This window comes from Cyanistes caeruleus, chromosome 1 (genome assembly GCF_971803275.1).
Source record: "Cyanistes caeruleus chromosome 1, bCyaCae1.hap1.1, whole genome shotgun sequence".
Taxonomy (NCBI): Eukaryota; Metazoa; Chordata; class Aves; order Passeriformes; family Paridae; genus Cyanistes; species Cyanistes caeruleus.
In genome coordinates this window covers 115,885,543-115,906,441 of record NC_141701.1, presented here as the reverse complement: position 1 = coordinate 115,906,441, position 20,899 = coordinate 115,885,543, and the positions used below count along the sequence as shown (strand labels likewise).

Below are 20,899 nucleotides of genomic sequence, written 5' to 3'. Positions count from 1 at the left end.
GTGGGGCTTTTTATATATATATATATATATATATATTAGAGAGAGAGAGAGAGAGGTGTTAGTCTGTGACCTTTTAAAAGTTTCATTCTTTTAATTGGTGAAACAGCTTCTCCCTTGATTGAGTTTGACTTGTCCAACCAGTCTTAGAGCACTGTAAATTGGACAGATGAAGCTGAATGATGAGATTTTGCTTTTCAATAGAGCCCCACAAAAAACCTTTTCATGAAGCTGAATGCCAGCAGGCTTGGCAGGTATGTGAGGGAAGTTTGTTTTCTTAGCTTCTGCTTAGCACTGAGAACTAATAAAGCCTGATTTTTGCAATCCCTGTTATCCAGCAGTTCCTTCTTAGGTAGAATTTAGTTTAGAAAAATACACTGATATAAAACTTTAATGTCTGTACCTGTGAACTGGTGGCATTGCTCTGTTGCACAGTGTTCACTGTTACTTTTTGGGTGGTGGGGGTCCATCTTTGTGACAGTCTTTCCAGAATGGGTTCCGTGACCTGATTTTTTTGTGCTTGTTTTTTATGTTGTTGCAGTTATCAGTCCACCTCCCGTTGCAAGATCTGTTGCATACAGTGCAAGTCCTTCATCTCTGGAGCAATCCAACAGTGGGAATATGAGTCCAGCTTGTAAAGTTTCTTCTGCCCTTGACCCAAACTTAGGTAATGGAGAAGGAGCCTTGCCTTTTGATTTATGTTGATCTTATCAGTAGTTGCAGTATGTGGTAACCTTTGTCTTCACTCTACATGAGCAAACTTGAGGTGTTTTTGCTGAAAGATTTGCACACACATACCTTTTTCTCCACTACAGTAAAGTTTAATTTACAGAAATGGTAACTGTATTTGCAAAAAAAACCCAATTGGTTTGTTTAAATTCATTTAAAATGGGGAAAGATCTGCTGGTGTCTGAGGTTTTTGAAAAATACGCTTTCTTGGAGTACATCTATTATAAGCCATGAGGAGAGGTTTCATTTAAATAATGGCAGAGTAGAAGAGGCCATCACATTTGTGTATTTTAGTCTTTCAAGGTAGTGAAAATGCATACATTTAAACAGTGAAGAAAAACACAGACACACCAACCAGGTTAAATTTAAAACCTGAATGAGGTTAGGTAAAAAAAAAGCAACAAACAAAAACCTTGTAAGAAAAAAAGTTGGTGATGCATAAATTCTCCTAATAAATCATTTTTCAAACACCTCAGGATTAATGAGCCTGTCAAGAGAGGTTTCTAGGTCAGAGAGAGGGTCCCAAGCATATGTAAAGTGAGTCCTCAAGGAAGGAGAAAAACCAAAACCAAAGTGAATTTTTAGTCTCGGTATTTAGTACAGAAAAACTTGGGGTGGCTCCTAAACTGCAGTTTTCTGTAAGGTAATTTCTCAAGTTGTCCTTCAGAGGTGGCAATGAGTAGGGAGTAGGATGATGAGTGGGATAATCCTGAGCTAGCAGCTGGATCTCTATTACTGTACCTCAGCTACCTCAGTCCTTGGTGGACTGTTCTTTTATGAATTTAACTAGTTTCTTGTGCTATATAATGCATGTGTCTCTGCAGTCAGTTGGGCAGCTAATAATTAACTTGGTATATTTTGATTTGGAAATCTTACATAGATTTTCAAATATGTATGACATACATACATATGTATGTATATTTATCTGTATGTGCTGCTGGGTTTACAGAAGAGGTGAAAGAAATATATGATGGGTACTGTCTTGGTTTGAAAAGACAGGTGTCTCCTAAGGAAGGCAGGAGCCTCCCTTGAAATGAAAAATGTAAACTCTTTCTTTCTGAATTATTTTAATTTTGAAATTAAGGGGATCTTAGGCAAAGATATAGGATTAGGAATTAAAGTTCTTTACCAGTACATGTAAATTAAAAAAAAAAAACAAACAACAAAACAAACAAAAACCTACAACTTAATAGGAAAATTAAAATAAAATGCAGTAGTACAAAAAAACCACTGACAGAGTCAGGATACAACTTGACGCCCTGTTGGTCAGGGTGTTGGTAGCAGTATCATTAAGTGCTGGCTGCAGCTCTCCTGGAGTGACAGGTGTGTTTCTGTTGAAGCAGTGATCCTGTAGAAGGGTGTGGTTTTCCTCTAAAGGTCCAGTGGTGGTGTAGATGGGTCCAGTCTTCTTCTGGGAATCCAGTGCAGAAAGGCTGATTGCAGTGTTCCAAGTGTCAGATTATATCCAGGTAGGAATGCTTGGCTCCTCCTCCTGGGTGGAGCATCTCCCAATGGGATTAATGTAATTTCATCAGTCATGCAATGAGACTCACTGGCCCATTAACAGCAGATAACCCTCTGGAGGGAGGATGGGTGGTGGAAGAGATAAAGAACACTGCCTCACCTGGTTTTAACAGATGGTAATAGAATACATACTTTTGGTTACATCTTGCATTGCAATCTAAGAGAGATACTTAGTTCCAGTGAATCCTAAAAGGGGGATTTCATGTTATCCATAAATAAGTGCTGCAATTTGTGTATTGAGTACTGACCTTCCAAACCAGCTGCACAGAAGTTCCATGCAGAGGATTTTGAAGCAAAAAGAAAAAGCAAATAGTTTGAAACTGAGTTTAGAGAGATATAGAGGAAGGAGAGGTACATTTTTCCTGCTTCATGCTAATACCCCAGTGCAAAGTGAAAATTGAGAAGTGGTATTTTTCAGATTTCATTTATTTCTCTTTCTCTTTGTCTATGGAGATTTAAAAAAACAAAAAACCAAAAAATATCAGACCAGATAACCCAACCTCAAACTTTTCATATAAGCTACAGAATATGACAGAAGTGCTAGACTTCATAGTGCTAGTCTGTGACAGTTTGGTTATTTCTAATTTTCAAAGTTTTGTTTTATAGGGGAAAAGAGAAAAAATAATGAGCCCTATTCTCTGGAGGATTCTAAAAGACCAAGGGTTGTAGGAGATATCCCTATTGAGTTAATCAACGAAGTAATGTCAACAATTACAGATCCTGCAGCAATGCTTGGGCCAGAGGTGAGATACAGACTCGGTGTTGGGAATGGTCTGTTTGTAACTGGTCTGTTTTTAGTGAATGTTCCATATGGATAGAATGTGATAAGCTAAGACAAGACAAATAGACTTTGAAAGAGTATGATTAGGTGAACAAAGAATACTGCTGAATGGGGTTCAAGAATTGCAGCAGAATGAAAGATCCGAAGTTAAAACTTCTCTCTGGTGCAGAAACTGATCTAAACAGTTATTTGCTGTCTTCCCCAGTTGCTCTTTTTTTCGGCTGGAAGAGAAAAACAAACAGAAATGCAGAATTGTGCCATGTACAGAATTGCACTTTTTTTTTCCTTGGCTGGCTTTTCCTCCTTCTGTTCTCTCTGCCAGGCTATGTTTTGCCAGCAGCTCATTTGCCAAGATTTAGCTAGACACTGCTGAAGATTTGGAACCACCTACATTTCTTATTCAAACTATGTACTGTGACTGATGGCTCTGCATATTACAAATGCTGTGCCAGCCTGGCTGTTGGGGCTGGCAGTGACTTGAAACCCAGCAGCCAAACTTTGCTCAAAAAAGTAAACAGTATGTGCATACAGAGATGGTTTGGCATTGTAAAATCATCTTGAAAAGAATAAGTTAAATAAATTTTCTGTATTAATTTAATCTGCATTTAGATATATAGATGCAATTGCTAGATATGTAACAGCAAATTCTGTGGGAATTAAATTTTTTTTTTAGGGACTTTCAGTAGTGGCAGAGATACTGGAAAGCACTAATAAAAAAGAATATTTTTAATAAAAAATAAAAAAGAATATGACTTTTCCTGCACCACCATTGAAATGTGTGATTTGCTGTATGTGTAGGTGATGCCACAATTCATGCCCAAGCTGGCTAAGACTAAAGAGAATATGAAGACTTAGTGGCGTAGGCTTCAACTGGATGAGGGCTATCCCTCAGGAGGTTTTGGAACTTTTTGAGTCATAACCATTTTTATATAAATCTGTATCAATGTAAAATCAGATACGCCTTTGTAGACTGTAGTGTAGACTTACATCGGGTTTATTTGATGGTGTGATGGTGTCCCTTCTGCAAAGGTACATTACAAAGGAAGTCATGGGCAGTTCTGTTGGAAAAAGAGAGAGGGTTTAATTTGTTTGTTCGTTAAGGATGTTCTGTCAGAGGATGTGAAATCTCAAAACTGATTTTGTTTCTCTTTTGTGTGGTACAGACCAACTTTCTCTCGGCACACTCGGCCCGGGACGAGGCAGCGAGGCTGGAGGAGCGCAGGGGGGTGATTGAATTCCACGTGGTTGGCAACTCCCTGAACCAGAAGCCCAACAAGAAGATCATGATGTGGCTGGTTGGTTTGCAGAATGTGTTCTCCCATCAGCTGCCTCGAATGCCGAAGGAATACATCACCCGCTTGGTCTTTGATCCGTGGGTATCCTTGGAGAGGGGGCTGGCGTGTGAGGTAGAGGGAGTCTGGTGCTGTTTGCAGCACAGGTGGGGTGGAGAGCAGCTCTGCCTGTGCTACACTTTTGCAATCTTTTCAAGCTCTCATGACTCCTGGTCAATCTAATTGGATTGTACCCAAATGCCATCTTGGTGGCTGTATTAATAATAAGTTTCTTGTGGGACTGTGGTGGGTTGACATCGGCTGGATGCCAGATTCCTACAAAACCTGTTTTATTGCTCCCCTCCTCAGCTGGACAGGGGAGAGAAAGTACAAAGTTCTCAGATAGAAGGGCAGGGAGTGATCGCTCATTGATCACTATCTCAGGCAAAAGAGACTCAACTTGGGGAAATAAGTTTAATTTTTTACAAATCAGATCAGAATAGGATAATGAGAAAATAAAAACTACATTTTAAAATACCTTTGCCCCATGTCTCCCTTCTTCCCAAGCTTAGCTTCATTCATGATTCTCTTCCTTCTCCCCCAAGCAGTGCTGGGGGATGGAGGCCACGGTCAGTTCCCATGTGCTGTATGCTGCTTCTTCCTCCACAGGGAAGGACTTCACACACTCTCTCCCTGCCCCAGTATGGGGTCCCTCCCACAACAGACAGTTCTCCATGAACTTCTTCAACATGGGTCCTTCCCACAGGCTGCAGTTCTTCATGAACTGCTCCAGCAGTTTAACCTTCCATGGTACACCATGGGGAGCCTTGTGTCCCTCTGCAGCCTGTGAAGGAGCCCCATGCTGGAGCAGGTGGTGAAGGCAGGCTGTGGCCCTGTGGGAAGCCCACCCTGGAGCAGGTTCCTGGCAGATCCTGTAGCCCTATGAAGAGAGTTTCCCATACTACCTGCTAGAGCAGCTTTGCTGGCAGGACTTGTGTCCCTATGGAAAGGGACCTGTGCTAATGCAGGTCCTTCCTGAAGGAGGAACCCCATGGTGGAGCAGGGGAAGAACTCCCCTGCCTGAGGAGGAAACTGTGACACAGATAACATGTAGTGAGCTGACCATTCCCCATCCCCCTGTGCTGCCTGGGAGAGAAGGTAGAGAATTGGGAAGGAGAAGGGGAAAGGTAGTTTTAGGATTTGTTTTACTTTCCATTATCATGCTCAGATTTTGTTTGGTAATAAATTCAACTAATTTCCCCAAGTCAAGTCTCTTTGGCCTGTGGTGGTAATTGTTATCTCTCCCTGCTCTTATCTCAACTCATGAGCCTTTCATTACATTTTGTCTCCCCTGTCTAGCTGAGAAGAGGAATGACAGAGCAGCTTTGGAGGGCACCTGGCATCCAGCCAGGGTGAAACCACCACAAAAGCTCAACAGCATTGCTGCTGTCATTCCACAAGTAAAATGCACTGAAATGAGTACAAGACTAAAAGAATATATAATGTGTATAAAATCTTCTTAAATGGTGGCATATACAATGTAACTTCAATATACATCATCTGTATATTAACTGTATAATTTATATGATTTATATGCTACTGTGTATTGAATAATCTAAAGAAAAGTGCACTGTTTTCACACCTTGAGGATTGTACAAAAATTCCTTAAAAGGAACATAAGAGTTGAGATTGCACCTTGTTACATCTTTCCTGGCAGCCACTATAACTGCAAGAGAAATGGATATTTATTCTGGTCTTGATTCTCAGAGGAGTGGGTGATCAGAAATAAGAAATGTCCTCTCTTACTTCATCAGCTGCATTTGATACTGATAACTTAACTATGGAGAGTGCATGCAAGCAAACAGGAGTCCATTAGAAAGGACTTGCTCTCCTGTAACTCCATTAATTTTCAATTTACTCCGGATAAAACCATCCTGAGAACTGTGCAATAGTGTAACTATCAACAATTGATTCAATGAAGGCAATACAACTTTTATTTTTTGGACATTATTCGAGTGTCATAGAGTACTTGGCAAGGCCAAAAGCATGCTTTATTTATGATATGACCTTTATGGTATACTGAAAGCATGATATTAAAGTAACAACTCTTCTGTAGATACAAGTGGCTAACTTAGGAGGCATATACAATTGCATTATCATCATGGAAAGAATTGAATCAAGTTTCTGAAAAAGGGAAGGTTAATAGCACTTTATGTACTGTGTGCATGAATTAAGTGATTGTTATTTTTGTCTGCTCAGGAAACATAAAACCCTTGCATTAATAAAAGATGGCCGTGTTATCGGTGGTATCTGCTTCCGGATGTTCCCCTCCCAAGGATTTACAGAGATTGTTTTCTGTGCTGTGACTTCCAATGAGCAAGTCAAGGTAAAAGAATTCTATATCATAAGTGTTTTTTAAGTGGATTTGAGTCCCATTCACCTTCTGCCATGTGCCCCTAATATTTTTAGTGATGTTGAATATACTGCTGAGTTTCCAGACAGAAACAGATTTTGAAACATACAGCAGTTATGAATTTAATACACAAAAGCCAAATTAAAAAGTGCAGATTTATAATTATCATCATAATTCTAAGATTACCTGTATTTATTTTTCTCAGCAGAGCAGTAGCCTGCCATTCTTGGACTTTTCATGCCTCTTTTCCCAGTAGCTGTGTCTTTGTGTAGTGTAACACCTCATGGTTGACTGAAATGCATATTGCTTGTGTGGGGCAGTAATTTGTTTTCAGTCACTTTGTGACATTACATGACTTTAATCTAAATGAGATATAATAAAAAATTGGGCTTTTTTACTAGGTTTTTTTTTGCTAGGTTTTACATCTAAAAATAAGCACAGGGTCTATTCTGTGCACTCTTCTTTGACTTAATGCCACAAAATTTTATCAGAATGTTGACAGCATCTGTGCTGAAAGAATGCAGAGCACTATGAATACATGAGATTCCTCCAGCTTTTCCAGCTACTACAGGTTGATCTAACTCCCACCATTTGGTTCAGTGTTTTGCCTTTAGATGGTGCTGTAGCTTCATGATTTTTAGTTCAAGTAGCAAGAGCTGAGATGTAGGTTAATTCAGAGTGTGTAACAGTTATAACATACAAAAATTGTACATCCTGGTGCAAAAGAGTAACACTGTGGGATTGAAAGTCTGTAACAACCGCTAATATCAGGTTATATTTAATTTTATTCAACTCTGGTGTTAGAAAGGAGCATTTCCTTACATTAAGCAGTGACCTGTCAGCATTAAGAGTAAATTAACAAATGCAAGCCCTAACAATATGTGTAAGTTGTGCTTAACTGCATTACACAGGTGAGGCTGCCAAAGGTGTGTCAAAATTTTCTAGGAATAATCTTTCACAGTAATAGAGCAGATAATTCTGACCCATCAGATTGAGTCCAGGGTTGTGTTTATTCTTTTTATTTATTCTATTTATTCTTTTATCCTCTGGGTTCTTCACTATATCAGTTGAGTGTTTCTGAAAATTTGCCTTCCCACCTTTCTTTCTGAGTAAGCTGACCATGTCAACAGATAACTGAGAAAAAAAAAGTTCACACATGGGTGACCTGCCTAGTCTTAGGAAAAATAAATTCCTATTTTAATTCACTTTGAGGCTGGAGTAAAAAATATAGGAATAATTTTCCCATACAAATTGAATTATTTTTTAGGTAGTTTAGTCCCCTGTTACAAAATAATTTTAAGTTTTACTGGATGTGGCTTAGTTTCCTAAATGCCAATTGCCATATTTGGGGCTATTAAAATGTAAATAAAATCAGAAGTTTGTATTTTCTAATTTATTTTTCTGACTTTATTACATCAGTAAAATTTTTCCCAGTTTTCAAGAACAGAGTACCAAAAAGAAATCCATGTATGTTTCTCTAAGTGTCCTGTTAGTCTGCATGATGAGAAAGTTGGAACATACGCAGGAACAAAACATTATTATGGGCTTTCCTATCTACTTTATATTTCTTAATATCACAGCAGGAGGGGATGACTATGGCTTACTTGTCAGTGTGAATAAATGCAACCTTTTGTTTACTTTGGGGCTAAATTTAAATGGAAATCATGCCTGTGTGCAGTCAGAAGATGCAGCTATTTATTTGATTGTGGACTCAATAATTTTCTGCTCCTTATTATGCCAATTGTTCACTGTTCCTTTTTATGCCTTATGATAAGTTTAGATAATAAATCTTTTGAGGCAGAGATGGTTTTGCTACAGGTGCACAGAACACTGGAATAATTTCAATATTGCTACTGCTTTGTAGTTTTGATGTGATAGGGCTCAGAAAGGATGCTCTATTGTTACAGCATGTGCAGTTTTGTTATTGGTGTAGTATGTGGTTTTAATGGTTGATATCTAATTTAAAAGAGGAACAAAAAAAATAAATGGTGGGCACTTTGAATTACAACTTCCATGCTGGGTCACAAAGATACTCCTTCAAGGCTCAAAAGAGTTTGCTCTTGAGTGTGCAACACCAAGTTAATTAAGAGAATGTCTTTGAAACAGGATCTAGAGGAAAGACTGCATTTTGAAAAATCGTGTGTAATAACCCTGGGTCCACAGGTTCTGGTATATGCAGGCCCTAAAGGCTTTGTCATGACTTTTTCCTCATATGTTTCACACAGGGTTATGGGACTCACCTAATGAACCATCTGAAGGAGTACCACATCAAACACAACATTCTCAACTTTCTCACGTATGCAGATGAATATGCTATTGGCTACTTCAAGAAACAAGTAAGTTCATTGCAAGAAATTACTTCTTGCAGGAAGTTTTATATCTAGCAGTGATGAACTAAGTAACTAGGCATGACAAAGTAATTGGATAAAATGCATAGTGCAATTTTACATGTATATTTTTTATCTGTAAAATGTGCTCTGTGTTCATCTTGTGCAATGTTTTTAGCTTCTAATACATTTTACATTGATGGAATCACCTGAATATAAGTATATGGTATAGTCTATAATTATCTAGTCTAAGAACTAGTAAAATGTTAGTTCCTTCACTGATTCTATAAGACGTATAAAGAAGGACTAAGCATATCTGTGACAGACCAAAACTTACCTGACCTGCACTTAGCAGCTCCTCCTGATTTAAAGCATGAAGGTTCAAATTCAGGAAAGATGGCAATGTCTATTTTGTCAATTAGATTTGATAAACACGTGTCAACTGTCTGGTCAGCAAACTGGAGTCAGATTTTTCTCATTTTTCTAATGCTGTACAGCATTAGGCAGTAAAGGTGACCTGGATAGTGGGAAATTGCAACTAGGTAGAAGGGAATTTTTTTTTTCCTTTCCTGTCCTGAGGGTGGTGAAATACTGGAAAATGTTGCCTAGGGAGATGGTGGAATCTCTGTCCTTTTTCAATCTTCAAGACTGGTGACAGCCTTGATCAGCCAGATATGATGAGACCTGTTCTGAGCTGAGATGGGGCTAAATGACCTCCCCAAGTTCCTTCCAACCTGTTCTATGGTTCTGTATATATTTATTAACTCTTCACACATTCAAAATGAATACAATCTCCCGTATAGTCCCTCTTAGCAGTTGACTGTTCTTTTATCTAGTGCCTCCCATGAGAAGGTTTCTGCAACACTGAATTGTGGTCTGTAACTATTGTTGTATTTTTTAGCATTATGATGAATTTGGTTCTAAATCCTCATTCATTTCAGTTAAAACAAGGAAAATGTCATCATGGCAATGTAATTTTTTTTCTTTCTTTCTTTGTCAGGGTTTCTCCAAAGATATTAAAGTACCAAAAGCAAAATATGTTGGCTACATCAAGGATTATGAGGGTGCCACATTAATGGGATGTGAATTAAATCCAAGGATCCCCTACACGGAATTTTCTGTCATCATCAAAAAGCAAAAAGAGGTGAGAGCTGAAATGAAATGTTTAATGTTACCCTCTATTGAGATGTTTAGAAGCAGTTCAGTGGGTGCCAGGTTAGCTCTCTGCTTTGGTGCTTAAATTTGAATGCATACTTTTATTAGTTAGAATAATCCTTTCATTCAAGCCCCAGTGCCAAAATTTTGTAGTTGAAACATCAAATTCTAATTGGCTTAACAAGAACAAGACTCTTAAAGTACTGGTATTTTGAGGAGTAATTCACAGTTCAATTTTGTCGTGGTTAACTAAGCAAAATCTTGTGAGATTTGTTTTTTTATGTCTTTGTCAGTTCCTTCCCTCCCATATCAGTAGGGTTCATTAGAGCTACATTTAAATGGAGTGCTTGTGTTGCATGTCCTCTTTTATTTGAAAAATAGAAGATTCCTTTTTCTGCTATTTTTTAAATATAAAAAGCAAAGGTGAACTGTCTTAATTTCCAGTCTGTCCCTCTTTAGATTTTATGTGGGATGTTCTTTATTTAGTTCTTAATAATATTCTGTATAATAAGGTAGTTTATTGGCAAAATAATTACGATGTTTCCACTTGTGTTTAAATATCTTCCTTGGTTTTTAAAGAAATGTAAATTATAATTTGTTCTTTCAAGATTGTTCAAACCTGACCCTTTATTTTGTTAAAATGCTTCTTTATGGAACAATCATTTTTCTTCCAAAAGCATGATTTGGCCTGTGATTGGAGAGGGAAAGACACTATCTGATGATTTTACATTTAATTTATGAGGTTTTTTAACTTTACTTATTGGGAAAGTTTTCATAAGTCCATACAACAGGGACCATAAGTTTTTCCCCTTTCATTTCTGAAAGGGGGAAAATTTCTTTCATTTCTTGGCTGCATTACCCTTCAGATTCCAGGCTGCTGCTGGACATGCTGGCTGTCCCTTAGGGATGGGATGTTGTCAGTGTGGATAGTGGATGTGTCTCTTGTAGCCTGTTACATCTCAGACATGCCTAATTGCAGTAGTACAGTTCTAGGCCCAAACCATCAACATGGCATGCCACTCCCGAAAACTTGTTAGTTTTCAAAATTTTGCCTCTGGGATTGCTTTATTAGCTTTCTTCACTCTCTTATTTGTCAGGGTGTCCACATTATTCTAAAGAACTTGGAGACACTCCTCTTGTAGATAAAGTGCCTTGGTCCTCCAGACATCTCATATCTAAAATTATTAGGAAGAAAGCTGCTGTTATGCACTGATCTGTACTATTGATCTTCTCTGAGAATGATTACATACAGCTTTGGAACTGCATTTTAGGATTGCCTGCCTAACATTGAAAATACCCATCAGGCCTTTTTATTCTTCCTGTTGCAAGGAAGTTTAGAAATAGCCCTCATGGTCTGCAGCTTCATGAAGAGTGTTTGCTTGTCTGCGCATATCAAAGGCAGTGAAAACGCTACCTGGACATAAAAATAATTTTGGGTGTTGACAGTTTGTATTATGTACCAATTTTCTTGAATCCTGCTATTTCCCAGTAATAGATATCAGGCATTTCAGGATCTGTCCTTTTAAAAGTGAAATTTTTCATGGGGTCTAAGCTTTTATTTAAAGAACTGGAGTATATGCCTATGGCTGCTAAGACCATATCACCTGATACTGTACCAGTAGCTTGTTTACAGTCATTCTAAAAAATACAAGTCCCTCTATGCAAAGTTTTGTGACCTCCTGACTTGTGAGTAATCACTGATTGAACAGCTTGCTTTAATCAGGAAGAGCCACTAGTTCCTAAATTATAAGAAGGACTTAAGTTGGATTTAATAGTTAGTTTGAAATTATTTTTGTATTATGCTGGAATCTGGCCATAGTGCTGTTGTATATTGTATTTCTCTTAACATTTCTAAGCTCTTTTGAAAGTCTGCTTTTATATTTTTCTCTTCTTTGAGAGGAAATACTATGTATGAGGGAGTGAAGGTCCTTAAAAATGAAAATATGTCAATTTTTATTATTACCAATGAAAATATTCTATCAAACTGTTGATCTGCATGGCTGCATATTTGTTTACTCCAAGTTATGAAGTTTTGAAAGTCACATATCCAGGACATACAAAGCTTAGATAAGTATCTAAGTGGGTATCAAGAGCACCAAAGCAAATTGCTCAGAATTTGAGGTAATAAGATTGCAAAGTAAAAGAGGGTATACCTAGGAGTGGGAAAAGCCTTTCCCTAGCATTTACAAAGAGAGTAGAATTTTTGTTCTGAAGAGTGGCATCATTCTGGCATCCTCCAGAGAAAATCTTTCATGAGAGTATCTTTGATTAATACATAAGCAACTCCTACAGATAGATATATGGAGTCTTTGAAGTGAATGGGTTGTTTCTAAAATTTTGGAATATGAACATATATGTACATCTAAATGCATGCATTCAATATGTGCATTGAAATTTTTGACCAGCTGTGGTGAAGAATTTCAGAAGCTACAGCTGTTAAAATTTTATAGCCAGTTCTCAAACCTTCTTTCAGAAAATTTCCTTCTCTGCCTCTGCTCCTGTCTTCCCAAGAGCTGTGCAGCTTGTGATCAGTAGAGCCAGCAATGATTCTTTTTTTTTTGCTAGATTTGTGCCAAAATAGCTGAGAGACTTAACTTCATTTGCAGAATCGGTATTTGGTCAGGTAGCTCAGCTCCATTACCAACTTCATAGAAAGGGACTGCAAGGTTAGGAAGTGAGAATGTTTCTGTTCATCGCAGTTTTGCATTAATCTTCTGGGTTACTTTACACCAAATAAATTATTCTTTGTTTTCTCTGCTGCTCTATTACAGATCATTAAAAAGCTCATAGAAAGGAAGCAAGCTCAAATACGAAAAGTTTATCCTGGCCTTTCTTGCTTCAAAGATGGAGTACGGCAGATTCCTATAGAAAGCATTCCTGGAATTAGTATGTATCAATCTCTTTTAATGTAGAACAGAAGCAGAATAGCCCAAGAAAGGTCCAAGACTAGAAATACCATCGTAGTCACATAGCTCTTTTTGATTAGAATGTAATTGTTTTGGTCTGCTGATTTGATTTCTGTGAAGATTGTTGTGTTTCCATTACAACTGCTGTCTTTGAAATTTCCCCAAGGCATCCCAGGCTGATCCTCTTTTATGTACATGTGTATAATTTTACTTATATGTGATCCCTCTTTGATTTGTATCACAGTGTAGGTGGCAGTTTCCCCCTGGCACCATTTTAATGCACTGCACTCCTGAACAACAATGATTTCTATGCTAGGCATGAACTTACAGGACAAAACAGAAAAAAAAAAAGTATCATATTTTGGGTGACTTTTTTTCAGCTATGCTTTTCTGCAATTTATTCTTTGTCCCTGAGGAATCAGATAGGATAAATTTGTCATGATTATACTTTACAGGGGTGGGTTGCAGTAAAATATGTATTGAATTATTGAAAAGAAGTTTCATATAGAAATATTTTAGAATCTTTTCAGCAGTCTGGAGGAAGATGCATGTACGAAATTGAATGGAGCTGTGGGCTAGATGGTTATGTTATTTATTAGGAGTAGCTTTTATTAAAACAAATGCATTTTACTGCAGTAGTGCTGAAATGGCTTTTCTTCTTTGAGTTGCAATAACTCAGTTAATGTTTTGACTTACTGTAGTTCCTATATAATATCTCATGTTGTTGGTGTACAGGAGAGACTGGCTGGAAACCAAGTGGAAAAGAAAGAGGGTAAGTGCTACATAAAGTAAAATGTTGAAGCAGTTGGGATATTCCTTTGAGAAAAGTCTTTAAACAATATCACTTGATATTTCCTTCCATCCACTGGAAATCAAATAATATGCAAGAGATAAGTTCTTCAGTGTCTTTTTTGGTGGTATTTTTTATTTTATTTTTTTATTGTGGGCAAGTGTGGTTTTGGTAGTGGGGTTCTTTTTGGGGATTTTTGTTTGGGTTTGTTTGCTTGTTTTAAAATTTAGTTCTTCCATAAAATTCTTGAAACTTTGGAGTTGCTTTTAGGTAAAATGCAAATTGTAGGAATGAAGATAAGGGACTCAAACTAATGTTTTTATATTCATGTTTTCCTTCAAGTAAGGAGGCCAAGGATCCAGATCAACTTTACAGCACATTAAAAACCATCCTGCAGCAAGTGAAGGTGAGTTCCAGTTCTAGTTTACTTTCTGTAAATATTTTTAAATTATTTCCAATATCTAGTTTCCATATTAGATACCTTACTTTTTTCTTTACCAAAGAGCCATCAAAGCGCTTGGCCCTTCATGGAACCCGTGAAGAGAACAGAAGCTCCTGGATATTATGAAGTTATAAGGTTTCCCATGGGTAATGCCATTAACATTTTTTAAGTAGAGTTTAAAAATCATTATAGCTGCAGACATAGCAGATAAATTTTAATCTGATTGTTTTATGGTAAAAGATACGTGTTACTTGCAGCTGAATACCTTGCAGCTCTGAAGTGTCAAGGGTGTGATGCTGTCATTTGAAATTGATGAGTGCTCTGTGACCTTTGTGAAACATGCATGGTGTACTTATCTGAAACCTTAGTGTGCCCTAGAGAACCCTAACAAGCTCCTAAATGGTGCAGTCAGCTAGAAGCTTTTAGGACTGAGCTGGTGTAGGTGAGTTGGAGGGATGTGTTCTTGTGTGTGGTTAACTGGTCATTGCAGATCCTACTCATATGTTAAAAACCTGAAGGCAAACTTTCAGCAACACCTGAGCATTTGAGTTGCTTTGAAATACAGATTTAAGATTTCTAAATCACATAGAGAAAACATTTTCAAAGGTCACAGGGTTTTCTAACTAAGTCTTAACACTTTGCTCCAATTTAAGTTTAGGAAAATGCTTCATGCAACTGATTCTAAGCTAACTTTTATCTTTGTCTTTTAGATCTGCCACAATTGTCTGAGGTGTTATACTTATTTGTTTATTTATTTTCACTTAAAAGTAACACAGCTATTGTTTATGTAGGATTGCTTGCAAAGGGAAGTACACAACTGCTAATAATGTTTTTCTTTTGACTGCTTCTTTTATGACCCAGCTTTTGACTTCTGGGACATATAATTTCAATGATAATTCAGTGATACTCTGAATGGATGCTTGATTTGTACTGCACCAGATTTAAGACTAAACTCTGGCACTCCTTCCTCATTTATGGAATACTCACCTCTATCATTCTGATTACAGTTTCTGAACCCTTTAATATTGTTACAGAAGGAATTACAGGTTCATGGCAGGCTACTAGCCATCAGTTTCTCAGAGAATAAAAGTAATTGTTCATGTTGCTTTGCATAGATTCCAAGCCCATGTATATCAATTTAGTTTAATTAATTTTTTATATTCAACTTATCATTCCCAAAGAGCAGATGTACATATACTTTATAAGCCAATTGCTGGCTTCATGTATCCCCAACACAAATTTATTTTCTACCAATGAAGAAAAAGAATGTGAATCCCCTTCTGTGGCAGAGTTTTCTCTATCTGCTATTCTGAGCAGATCTAGCTCAGAAATCTGTTTAATCTGAACAGTGGTTACAAATAATTTACCTGAGGAGAAACTCAAAGTAGGAATGTTGTCTGTCCTTTCATTGTTCAGGTGTGTTACACTAGAGGCAGGGGCAGCAGTTTACTTTGATGATTAAGCTGAGGTCATTGGTTTAGTTTTGCTTTGGTTTTTTTTTCAGCTAAGGTACCCGGCACGAATAAACTGTGCCTTGATTTGTGATTAACTTCAGATTTCTTTGTGCTCTCCCTGCCAGCATATTGATACTGTAAAGTTTCTCAGACAAGATATAACAGTTGCCTTTATATTTGTGTACAGACTAAATTGTAGTTTTTGAGAGGTATGGCTGTAATTTTTTTTTACTACCTCCTGAAGTCAGTTCTCATGTATAAATGCTTTTTTACCCCTGTTTTAAGTGCTCTTCAGGCAATCTATCAAGCAATAACCTTTAGGTTTCTTTTTTCCCCTTTTCAACTGCCATTCAAAAGCTGTATGGCTGAGTGACAGATGGAACCAAACTTTCACTGTACTTAAGAGGAGAACAGCTTAACTCTTTAGCCAGGCAACATTTGCTTTAGGGTGAGCTGAGCAGCCTTCTCAGATAGGTGCTATAATTAGTCTACGGATATCTAGTTTAGGCATTGGCACCTGAATTTCAGATTTAATAGAAGCTGAATGAGCCTTTACTTTCACAAAATATTGTGCAAAACTGTTGTTCTGTACCATTGGAAAAAGTATTCGAGAGCATCCCTCAAACTTTCCTTAAATAATCCCATCTTGTCAATTTGACAGTTTCCTCTCTTTTAATAAATTCAAATCTCCCTTAAAAAAAACAAACCCACACCCTAAAACCTCCCAAACCATTACCAAAATGAAAATAAAACCATATTTTCAAATCTGAAGTTAAAAAGTTTAATTCCTTTGCATTGGAGGTCTTTGGTCTCTGTTGTCCTTGCAATAGTCATTGACATTAAGTCTTCTTCGTTTCAGCTGCTTCTGTTACAGTTTCACAAAGGTGCTGCTGATGCCTGGCTCAAACATTGCTAAAAAAATAGTTGTTAGAGCATCTGAGGTGAGAAAAGCCAAGGCATCCAGCACACCTCCCACTACTTCTATTCCTGTACTCACTCCTAGAACACTTGTAATGTAGACAGAATTTTTAAATGCCTGATGAGAATTACTGGGAAAGCAACTGTGTGGAGAACACTGAGATGATTTACGTATTTTATGGATGACTGATTTTAGTATAAAGGAGGACACTCCTTAAAGAATGTTCTGTAAGTAAATGTTTTGCATGATGCTCTGAAAGCAGGAGAGATCAGTTCTCACATGATTCTTAAAAAGGATATACAACTATAAACTCTGAAGTGGTAATAAAAATATATGTAGAGCGTAAAACAAATTTAATCTTTTTTTTCAAAGCTGCAATTCCTGCTTGTAGTGTAGACCAATGTATCTTCTCTGCTCTGTTTGCACAGCAGTAAGGATTTTAGATTAACGTACATGTTTTGTGATGTTTGAATTCTTTGCCCATATACTCTTAAGGCCTCCTCCAGCAGAGCTGAGAACAGGTTGTCTCAGGACAATCAGAAGGGTGTTAGGGACATCTACTACCCACAGAAAACTCAGAGCTCTAAGTATGAGAACAGAACAAAAAAAGCTTTAATGTTTTAAGGAATTAAAAATAAACTCTACATAAATTCATCCTCACAGTGAAATATTGCTTAGTTGCAGCAGCTTAGTTGCTTTTGAAACTAAAATACGGACCATGCCTTAGATGAAGGCAATTTCCATTCCAAATCCTAGCTTTGCCTGTTCATGTTAAATGGCAAATCTGTCTGAAGGGATATTGCACACAAAACATATTTGAATCCAACGCTGTTCATATATTTTTCTTCTGTGCAGATCTCAAAACAATGAGTGAGCGACTCAAGAACAGGTACTACGTGTCTAAGAAATTATTCATGGCAGACTTGCAGCGAGTCTTTACAAACTGCAGAGAGTACAACCCCCCCGAGAGTGAATACTACAAATGTGCCAATATACTGGAGAAATTCTTCTACACAAAAATTAAAGAAGCTGGATTAATTGACAAGTGACACTGTCTTTTTTACAACCAAATAGTGTGCCTATGTTATGGACAGGGAAAGCCGTTCTATATCTGAGTTGTGGGACTTTCAAGAAACTTCTGTTTAATACTTAGCACTTTTAAAAACCCTTTTAGTTTTGCAAACATGTATTATAATGAAGTTACAAAAATTATTTTATTAAAATGCTTTATAATGTATTTAATTACGGAATATTTCTTTTGTGTGCCGATTACCTTATGTTCCTAATAAGTTTATCAGCTACAGCCTCAGAAACCCCACAAACCTGGGGGAAGTTGCACATGTTTGGGAAGATGGAGAAAATTCCCAGACAACAGATGTTATAGCTTACCTAATGTTATAGCTTACCTAATGCAGTACTATTTGATAAAGTTTTATTATTTTTTCCAGTAAAAAAGAAAATTGTAAGGGAAAACAACAGGTGTGGGGGGGTTCTGAAACATTTGTTTCTTTGTAGAATCTTTTTATAAGATATTATTTTTTAAAAGAAACACTCAGCTGGTTGAGAAGCTGTGAGAGAAGAGTAGTCAGTTCTGGAAAAGGACTGCCTGTGATCTTTGATAGATGCAAGTTTTTCTATTCATTTTCAGTTTTGATAAATATTTTACCTGCAAATTGTAATCTCATAACCACTCTTTAAAAAAAAAAAAAAAAAAAGGAAAAAAAAAGAAAAGGAAAAGAAAAAAATCTGGCTATATGCATAATGTCATAGTGACTTGGCTTATGCAGGACATAAGTACCCAAAACAACTTTGGAAAATAACTTTGGAGACTACTTTGCATCTACTAGACAATTTTAATTGGCTTAGTAGAGTTAAGGTTTTATGCACTTCATGATCCACCCTACTTACTACTCCTCACTGCTAAATTCTTTAGATTGTTCAGCAGAAATAAGACTATTGTACACAAAGGAAGACAACATAGGACAGCTTTGAGCTTAGATACTTGGCTCTGTGGTAAACTGGATTTTCTGCCAAGCTTTATTGTAAATGCATATTAACTGTGATTATTTAGACCCAGGAACATATTAACATTTTACAGCTTTTAGTATATCTTCAAAAAAAACACACACTCATATATACATATAATATATATACATTTTGCTGCTTACACTACATTTAAGAGGTACACCTAAATCCTTAATGGAGATCAGTGCAGGCCAAAAAGCTGTCCCTTGACGTTTTCTAATTAGAGTTTGTAAGTTATAACTGCTTTTGTGAAAAACAGATTAAACTTTCATTCTTGGTGTTTTATATTTACAAATGTTACACTGGTGAAATTCAAGTTATGAGACTGAGAAAACCAATCCTGTGATGTGTCAAAGAATCTATTCCTGCAAAATGCCTGTGCAGTGTTAGATCACAGATCAATTCAGCAAGGAGATGTCAGGAACTATCTAGAAGTAGAAAATGTGGTACCCAAGGTATTCAAAATGTTAATGCTGGACTTGCCATTGTGTTTTGTATGAATTTAGTCTGACCTACATTGGGATCTATAACAAGGGTACAGTGAGTACTTTTTCTTTAATAGCCAGAACAGGATGCTATAAACCTGTTTTGTAGATTGGGCCTACAGATGCACCTGTTAAGCTTGGTAACCTGTGAATTTTTGTTATTTTCAGAGTAGATTTTCTTATAGTCTTTCAATCAGATTGTCTCTTCTATATTGAAACGTGTTTTCTAATTTAAGAATTAATATTTTCATAGATACTGTGCAATAAAGTTATGGTAGGATATGTGGTTTTGCAAATGCTTTAACAGCTGATGAACTTTACATTTGTCAAATTAATATATTGTACTGGTACAGAATAGTTTTAAATTATATATGTACAAAACCCTACTTATTTTGGTCTCTGTTTTTTTCATTACTTGGTACTTGTGATACAAACATACATACTGAAGCACTTCCACAAGCTAGCACAGTGAAGCTACAGGAGTGCTGTCAGTGCCCCTTCCAGGTAGGACAGAAAATACATGAAATGGCCTCAGAGTTCAGGATGGGCTGGGCTGAGCTGTGATCAGTCCAAGTATCATTCCCAGCATTATGGTAACTGAGATACCATGCTGTTGACTTAGCTGTCCCAAGTTTTGATTATGCTATTTGCCAGTATTTGCCTTCAAGAGTCCTTTACTCACAATACATAATATATGTAGCAGCAAACTACAGTCCAGGTTGAGCTTGTACCATCACCATATGGTCAGTTATGATCACATCAACAAAACCTGCACCTGGCCAATATGTGACAGATAATTAGAGTAGGAAGAGATTTTTCTTTCCCCCCATCCACTTAGATTTGCTCCTGTGAAGGTGTTCTGTTCTAAGGGTAGCAACAGTAGCCAAGAGCTGTTTTACCAAACACTTCTAGTGAAAGCAGCTGAGATCAGGAAAGACTGCTTTCCATCACTTCAATTTTTCAAACTTGCTCAATCCAGTAAGAAAAAAAACCACCCAGACCAACCACCACACCCTGCCTTGGGCTGCTCTGCAATGACCCTGTTCTTTTTCTTTCTCTGATAAAAGGAAATCTGCTGTTGGAGATTTGTTTCATGAAAGAGTACCTGAGGTTCACAGAATACCCTCAAGGATCATTAAGTGCATCTCTCTTGCATGAATGGCTGAGACAGGGATTGGACCCACACCCCTGGCATTATTAGCACCAGGCTCTAACCAATGTAGTTCAACCACAAATTGCCCTAGTACTAGAATCCCAGACTGAGATGGTGAGGGCCTATGACTAGAATTTTGGGATACAAAGGTAAAGTTTCCATTCAAGCATCCAAAGGCTGTGTTGTGAACCATGATTTTCAAACATGCAGTAGCTACAGCTAGTATTATTTTTGAAAGCTATAGAAGAAGCTACAAGTAAAATGATTATTTTTATTAGTTTTATTACAGAAAAATAATTAGTTTTATTACAGAAAGGGAGAGATCTTGCACCTATTGAAGTGGGACAGGCAGTCTTACAAAAGAAAGAAAGAACATGTAGTTTTTGGTTTTTCCCTGTTAGGTGTTTGGAATGTACCTTTTCTTTGGGTATTCACAAGCCCGTTAATACTTAAGTGTGTGTCAAACAAAGTAAAAGTAGTTTGAATGGTGGACAGTTTGTAACACTGTTCTCATATGTAGCCTAGTGT

The 20,899-nt window shown here is 37.1% G+C and overlaps 1 protein-coding gene across 1 annotated transcript in view; it reads left to right on the top strand.

Moving 5' to 3' along the window:
• KAT2B (lysine acetyltransferase 2B) overlaps window positions 1-19,604 on the top strand; it is a 40,719-nt gene extending 21,115 nt beyond the window's left edge. Inside the window, exons 8-18 of the mRNA XM_086851863.1 lie at window positions 539-664; window positions 2,857-2,993; window positions 4,195-4,403; window positions 6,562-6,688; window positions 8,941-9,051; window positions 10,043-10,186; window positions 12,969-13,083; window positions 13,839-13,875; window positions 14,236-14,299; window positions 14,397-14,481; window positions 17,564-19,604. Of these exons, the coding sequence (XP_086707989.1) occupies window positions 539-664; window positions 2,857-2,993; window positions 4,195-4,403; window positions 6,562-6,688; window positions 8,941-9,051; window positions 10,043-10,186; window positions 12,969-13,083; window positions 13,839-13,875; window positions 14,236-14,299; window positions 14,397-14,481; window positions 17,564-17,757 (1,349 nt within the window). The 3' untranslated portion in view covers window positions 17,758-19,604. The remainder of the gene's footprint in view (window positions 1-538; window positions 665-2,856; window positions 2,994-4,194; window positions 4,404-6,561; window positions 6,689-8,940; window positions 9,052-10,042; window positions 10,187-12,968; window positions 13,084-13,838; window positions 13,876-14,235; window positions 14,300-14,396; window positions 14,482-17,563) is intronic.
• The last annotated feature ends 1,295 nt before the right edge of the window (window positions 19,605-20,899 follow it).